The sequence below is a fragment of the Phascolarctos cinereus genome, unplaced genomic scaffold (assembly GCF_003287225.1).
Source record: "Phascolarctos cinereus isolate Bilbo 61053 unplaced genomic scaffold, phaCin_HiC Scaffold_7;HRSCAF=346, whole genome shotgun sequence".
Classification (NCBI taxonomy): Eukaryota; Metazoa; Chordata; class Mammalia; order Diprotodontia; family Phascolarctidae; genus Phascolarctos; species Phascolarctos cinereus.
In genome coordinates, this window is record NW_027556180.1 from 121,996,062 (window position 1) to 122,004,074 (window position 8,013).

Here is an 8,013-nt window from a genome sequence, read left to right on the forward strand (position 1 = left end):
GCCACAGAGTACTGAGGTAAAGAAAAACATTCACCAATCAGCATTCTTCTTTCCATTCTGAGCCATGTTGCCTGTGCCTTCTTGGGCACAGACTCATCAAGGGAAAAAAATCTATTCACTTCCTGGCACAGCTGGTCAATTACATAGTGAGAAGTTCATTTGATAGTACCCAACACATCACTATTCCCACAACAACCTGGGAAGTTTTCCCACTATTTAGGAAACCTTTTAACTGAAATCAGACTAGGTTCCAAGTGAATTCAAACTCAATAAACAGGAGGAATAATTAAAGTAGTGAATGATTATTTTGCTTTTAGTATTTAATAGAATACATAACAAGTCACATAATCAAGGATTTATTACTCCACAATACGAGGAGAAAAACACTATTGAGGATGTTAGTTATACAACTAGCTGCGAATATGGAAAATAAAAATCTGTAGAACATTTAGGAGACATCTGAAGAATTTTCCCCCATAAGTGTATACAAATGAGAAAGGTTCATAATCAACTTATTATAAAATGAAATGGAGATTTTCCCCCCTTGGTTTCCTGATTACTCAGCTTACAAAAATTAAAATTTTTACATTAGATGACATATACCAATAAGCCATTTCCACAGAAGTTAGGAGAGTTGGGGAAAAGATCTCAAAACCTGAAATAGCCCACTGAAAGCTATAAAAACTGCTGTGTGGGAATTTTACATTCTTCAGCTGACAGTAGAATAGCAACTTTTATTCATAAAATCATAGTGACTGGAGGTTGGAAACTACCTCAGAGACCTGTAGTCTAACTTTTCATTAAAAGTGAGGAAACTGAGGCCCAGAGAGGTGAAATCATTTGCTCAAGTTCATATAGCTAGTTGGTAGCAGAGTACTCCTCAATTTATCAAATTATTAGTCTACCTGAAAAAATCTGATATATGATCGACTTCTATCAAATTAGCATCTATGATAGAGCTTTTCATCTTTTTTATAAGTTCATCTTGATTTATATTGAAAAAGGAATAGAGGAACTTTTATCTACTTTCAAAGTCAGAAAGGCAACAGTATTACGGTTTACATTAAGATTATTCTTATACCCTCATACATATTGGGGCAAAAAAAAAAGATCTAGCTGAAGATACAAGTCCACTGGTCCATATTTCCACCCACTCAAGATTTCTCTCTTCTGTAGAGCTTCCATTGAGGCAATGATGTTTTCAGGACATCCCAGCATAGAACTTAAATCCTCAACTTTTAGTCTGTAATTACTGACAGTTGTTTTGCCAGCAGTGTTACTTTTGGAAACCAAAGAGAACTTTATAATGGACTGATTTCTCAAAAATAAAGATTTAAACAAGTCATCTAAGAAATTTCATTCAATATCTGAATGTCCTCACAGTGAAGAAAAATAGCCATTTTAATAATCATTAATGACTAGTTATTCAAAATTCAGTACAAAGAATCTTCTCCAATAGGTTCACAACATAGATTCATACTCTCTGTTGCCTATTATGAAAGCAAACCTTCAATCAATTGAATAAAACTTGTTATTTTGCCTGTGAAAGAAACTCTTCATGAGTTTCTGGTTCTCCCTCAAGACTTTTCTATGCAACAATATTCTACTAAAATTATCATTAGTTTCATTAATAATGTACTGATTTTTTTGTAAGAGTAGAAAAACATCTATTCTCAAAAGGGAAACAGTGTGATTTGGGTGGTATATGTGCATGGCACTACACAAATAAAGTACTTTATCTAAGCTTCATGAAAATTCCCTGCATTAAAGAAAACTGGATCATAAGCAGTTTGCATTGTGAGTTTGCTTGAAAATAAACCAAGTGTGAGTATTCCTCAACTGACAGTGAACTTCTTCAGAGAAGTTGCCAGGTACGTAGTATGTTGTACAAGAATGTAGGATTAGGAAGCTTTTTCTTGCTAGGGATATAAACACAACAATGTCAAATACATTGTATTCTAGATTTTTAACACTTTAATCAAAATACACCCCAATATAAAACACAAACGTATTGAAAAAAATTTAATTTGGTCTCTAACATCCTCAAGGGATTTCTGTTTTCTACACCATTCAGTCTAAAAACTAGGATGAATATGGCTCATAATCTACATGTATAAAAATAGATATCCTGTCAAACATATGGTTTCAAAAGAGATAGAACAGTATTAATAATAATGGTACCTGTTTTTTTAACCATTAGTGGACCTAAGATGCCCCACAATTACCTTTTTTATTTTAAAATGAAATTAATTATTAAGGAATTGACAATTTCCTGTTGAGCTTCTAAATATCAGAGAATATATGGATCAACATGGATAGTCTCCATGTAATCTGAACCAGTCTTATTTTAGTCAAAATTACCTGGATAATTAGTGTCCCTGCCTCTCTCCCCTTCCCCAATTTTCCCCAAGTTGTTCAGTCATAAGTGTTTTTGTAAGGCCTGAATTACCCAAATTAATTATCTATACTGCCAATATCTAACAGGTAATTGCCAACCCTCGATTTGTTTTGATCTGTGGAAATGCAGCTAAAGGTTCCAATTCAAGTCTCAAAATAGACTTCTTTACCAAAATTATTTGGACTACCAATACAGTCTAAATTCACCAGAAAATTTGCAGTCTTTCACTAAAGGCTCTGCTCCAGTTTAGGGCATTTCACTTCCAATTTGAGGGCAAAGGATCCATCTCTTTAAGAAAAGCACAGTCAACTCTCCTTAACTATTGAATCTCTAGTCCTCCAACTAAAGGATATACAAAACATCAGATTCAACCCAAAGACTTAATAGATTAAGAATTCACAAGGTTTGTAAAGAGAACCATGAGTTTGAGAGATGAGAACCTAGTACTTATGGAAAGTGCTTGCTGGATGGTTTGGATGGGGTTTTATGGGTATGTGGACATAAATAAGAATCACTGAATCTTTCAATTGCTAAGAACCACTAATTCTTTCAACTGCTAAATATGTTTCTTGAGGTCCTTCTTAAGAGGAAGAGTTAGTACAATGGAAAATACACTATATTGGGAGTCAAAGGACCTCTATGAATCACCGCACTTTTCTAGGCCTGTTTCCTCATCTATAAAGTGAAGGAATTGGACCCAGTGACCTCTGTATTCCCTTTCAGATATAAATCTCTAAGACTTAAATTCTGGGTATGCTTGTCTAATGAACTAATAACTGTCATTTGGCCTAATTTTTTTTGTGGTGTTCACCTCTGGCCACTAGATACTGAACAAACAACACTAACTCACTTCAGATTGCAGTGAGATTAACATTTTAATAATTACCAAGCCTGATATGGTATTTAAAATACCAAGAGAAATGAAATGATTCTCCTTATATTATTACTCATTCCTATCATCTTATGTCATTCAATAATTCTATCATAAAACACATTCTAACTTCGGAAGAAAAAAAAACCAGTTGCTAGGCAGGCACTGTAAAAAAAAAAGTCTAACCCTCACCATCCCCATATCAAAAAGACGAAAAAGGTAACAGATTAAAAATACAGGTACCTTAATCAGAAAATGGCATCAAATCAACGGCAATTTGGGGATAACTAAGATTCAAGCAAATTATAGTGGGCCAACTCAGCTATACAATTGTACTTCTTTTATATTCAGTTTTTTCATAGAAATGGGAATAAGGAAACTGATCAGAACATGTTGCCTTAGTATGTACAGGACATGAAACAAGGGAATGGACTAATTTATGACATTTCATAACATTAGTAAATGAATTTTAAAACTAAAAGATGAATGTTTGCATACTCTATATATACATTGGGTCATAAGTCATTTAAGATTTAAATTGTTTCCATCCTTAATCCTGTTAATGGCATAAGATACAGTACAAGTTTCATTTAAAAAAAAAAAAGAAATAAAGAAAAAGCACTTATATACTTTTCCTGAAAATTGCTTCTTACAAAATCTTTTCAAAAGATACTTCTGAGAAAAGTAGTGAAACGAACAAAAAGATAGAAAGACTTGTAGGCCAGGAAATCTCCAGAGAATGACATCTTACACACTCAGGAGCTAGGATCAGTTTCCTTTCACTTATGATATAGATAGGATATGCAAAAGGGGATTTATTTCATTTTAGAGTAAAGGCATAAGGCAACCAGGTCTCATTCTGTATTCTGTTGCACTAGCCTCAAGTTACCATTTTATTGCTCCATTAACTTTTAAGCATTTATTTGCCTTCTTTTAAAAATACTCCATTTTACAACTCTCTACAACTGGACAGCATTTGGCGCTTAGATTTCTCTGCAAATGAATCACCTGGATAGATTCCACCTTTCTTGTAACAAATTCCATGAGACAATGCAAAAATACTGTTTTCAGGTTTACTCAGCAAACAAGCATTTGGCTTTTAGAAAATAACAATAAGTGGTCTTAAATCTACGTGTAACCAAAAATTAAACATATTTTACTCAAGTAAAAGAGGATTTTAAAAATTGTCATTTAGAATTCCTCTCCAGAATGAGGAAATAAAGTTTAAAGACTAAAACTCTACTAGAAGTTCTTTGGTTAGATCATATAAGTACTAGTAAATTCTAAGTTAGAAATCAGAATGGTGAACTTAATAAGCTGCTTTTTCAGTGTGTTACTGTGTGTTATTTAACAGCTCTATAAATTGCTGAGCATGTGCTTTCTTGCACTGTTTGGCATCAAAATCACGCATGTACTTAAACAGATGGTGAAAATGTTCAGATTTCAAACCAAGTGCCTCTTCTCCCTAATTCCAATGTACTTGCTAGTAATAGCCAAACAAGGACCAAATCTCCTTCGCTGGAAGAAAAAGAAACCCCTCCATCCACACCTGGTGATTTTTTTTTATATCCATGGCTCTTCTACTGAAAATACTGGCTATCCTACTGTTTTTTAAACTCACTGTCAAATTATCTCATGCAATGCTGCAGACTTGGGCTTACTTATTGTCTTCTGTGGCAGCAATATTCCTGTTGCCAATAATGGCTGCCATGTCAACTAAAGTAGAACAAAGTGCTCTTGGTGATGGGCCAGGGAAGTCAGCCTCAGGAAGCACAGCAGTCAACTAGCTCCCTTTCTGCAAGGGTAAATAGCTTGCAAAGTCTATTCTACACGAAAATGGAAAGAACTAAAAATGTAGCCAGTTGTTCTTTTCTTACTTTAACCTTTAACATTTTTAAAGACTTTATTCATTTAGAGTAATTCAATTGTATCCAAAGTGTTCCAAATTCCAGAACAGCCTCTCTTGCGCCCAGTCTCTAATACCTTTTGCATCCAGTTAAAATCTATCATTAAAAGGAAGTCAAAAAAGGTTGTACTATAACCTTTTAAAATCATCAACTTTCCTCAGACTTTAACATTACCAATTTTGAACCCTTTCGACCACCTATGAGTCACAAGCACTTGAGAAGATTTCAAGGAATATTACTTTCTCCAACACCCTGGATCCTTTCCCATCCGAGTTTGAACAGTTCCGGGCGTTGTTGTCAAGTCCAAAGTATTTGGTGCGGTAGGTTTTTTGATGTTGTTTTTTCTGTTTTGTTTTGTGACAACCTTGTCTCCCTTGATCCAGGTTTAAGAGAGGCTGGAAAGAAGATGGGGAAGGGAATGGGGGTCGGAGTGGGACTGAGACAGAGAGGGGAGTCTGATAGCCAAGCTGAAGGAGAGAAATGTACCTTTCAACCCTTCTCGATAGGAATCGTGAACCGAGGTTAGAAGATCAGCAAAGACAGGGATCGAACTTCAAGTTCAAGGGCTGAGACTAAACTGGAGGGTAAGATGGGCTATTATAGACAAGAAGTCATAACAGAAGATGTCTCTGAGGAGTAAAGGAGGGCTGTGCAGGTGGGGGGCGCAGATAAAACCTAATGGGATAAAATAATATCCCTCATAGATGCATGGAAAGGTGGGGGGGGAGGGAATGGCTAAAGGAAGGAGAGTGTCCAAATGGTTCACTCCCGGCAGAAGACGTACTCGGTGTAGCTGGTCCAGATCTTGTCCTCGCTCTGGTCCGTACTGCTGGCAAAGGCGCAGGTGCCCGTAGAGCTGCAGGCCACCATGTGGAAGCCGGACTCAGAAAGCTTATCGAAGGCCTGCTCCAGAAAGTTGAACTTGAGGTAGTAGCGAGAAGTGTAGCGCTCCGGGGGACGGTCAGGGTCTCGGCTCTCGTTCAGGGTCTCCCCGAATACCTCTTTAGCCAGAGATGTCTTGCCACACACTGTAATCCTCGCCACCCGCCGGAACTTGGCGTCCGCCTGCGCGTCCCGCCCGATGGTGTAGGAGCCCCGGTAGCCGATGGTGATGTAGCCCGAACGCCGGCTGCCGTCCAGGGACTGGGATGGGGTGAGCAGCGGGCCCCCGGCGCCCCCAGACGGGCTGCGGCTAGCTAGGTCCAGGGTGGGTGAGGGCGCCCCTGCCGAGGCGCCCTCTTGCTGCTCCGGGTCCAGATAACCCAGGGGCAGCAGCTCGTCGCCTCCGCCCCCGACGGATCCCTCTTTGTATACCCCACGCCGAGAGTGGGGCGGCGGCGGGCCCGGCCCGGGCTGCTGGGGAGCCCCGAGGCGGCGCACGAGCTCGGGCAGCTGGAAGTACTCAGCCTCCCGCTGCAACCGGCTGCGCTCGGGGAAGTAATCGGGAAGCACAAGCTGCAAGTCTCGCAAGTAATCCAAGATGTAGCGGAAGAGAAAGCCGTCCCGGTCCAGAAAGAAGCGACCTTTGCTGTCCCGGGCCAGCTCCTGCGGCTGCTGCTGCGAAAACATACGCCAGCAGCGAGTCCGGCACTGACACCACGGTGCAGCGCCGGGTCACATATACCTGGCCCCCCACGTTCAGTTCCACGATCTCGGGAAACAGAGGCGGCTCCGCCGAAGACGACGAGGAGCCGCTGCCGCCCCCCGCCGCCGCCGCCCCCATTGGGTAATCCACGTGTGCTGTCCGCCAGAGCCATCGAGAAGACGCGGGTGGGATGGGGATGGAGGAAGTGGAAGAGAAAGAAGAAAAAGAAGACAAGAAAAGAGGAGGAGGCGCTCGGGAGAGCCTCCGGCAGTCACCTCCCAGAGACGGGATTTGCAGTTGATGCCCCAGCCCAGCGAAGAAGAGAGAGCTCCGGAGGTAAAGGAGAGCGCGCAGCTAGTGCGCCCAGGCGTGGGCAGCGTTGTGCGAGTCCAGCGCACCACCTTTCCCCGTGGCTGCGGGAGAGTCCCGGGCAGCGGCCGCCCGCTCTGTGTTTATGTAGAGCTGCCCGCTGCCGCCGCGACTCCCAAGAGGCGTGGGTGGATGCAGAGCTGCGGAGCCAGCTGAAAGCAGCTGAGACTCGGGCTCCCTCCTCACTCCTAGGGCAGGGGAGGGGGAACTAGAAGAGGAGGAGGCTGTCGCGGAGGAGGAGGGGGAGGATGGGGAATATATTTGCATGTTAAACGCTGACGTTGTGCCTTTCTCCAACCCCACCGGGCTCGCGGCTGCCAGGGCTGCTGCGGTGACCCTTCGGTTTGCCCTTCTCTACTCCACTCTCCTTCCCTGTTCCGCACTCAAAATCTTAGTAGAGCTGCGCTCTCACTCAACTTTCTTTCTCTTCTGTAGTGAAGGGAAAGAGATGGGAGAGGGAAAGTGGATGGCCACAGCAGTAAAGGGGCGTGGTCCTGTGATTGGATGGACATCTCTGCATCTCTTAAGAACGCATCAAAACCCTAAAGGAAAGATAAACTTGCGGGACTCTGCCCAGGAAAGTTGAAATATCAGCTCTGATCAGGCAGCATGCTTAAATTGCTGGAAGTTCTCAGGGGAGAATCAAAATTGACTAAAATGCCCATGGTTTCATGGGCATTAATGTGTGGACTCAAGAATCTTTCATAAGCAAACCAATCTCCATTCAATGTACTGCCGGAGGGGGTTTCCTCGACATGTTTTATTTTCAGGTTAAAGAGATTCTGTAAGACTTCAAAATAGAGAAAACAAGTTTTGGATTGCAACATGAAGAATTTAGGTTAGTTATAGAAAGGAATTCCAAGTTGTACAACACTGAGACCGA

The 8,013-nt window shown here is 41.3% G+C and overlaps 1 protein-coding gene across 1 annotated transcript; it reads right to left on the reverse strand.

Annotated features, from left to right (window-relative positions):
* Positions 1–286: 286 nt before the first annotated feature.
* Positions 287–7,510, reverse strand: KCTD12 (potassium channel tetramerization domain containing 12). The gene is given in 3 exon segments (XM_020973249.2): positions 287–6,752; positions 6,754–6,881; positions 6,883–7,510. Coding segments are annotated over 3 exon segments (993 nt in total). The 5' UTR covers positions 6,934–7,510; the 3' UTR covers positions 287–5,938.
* Between the last annotated feature and the right edge of the window lie 503 nt (positions 7,511–8,013).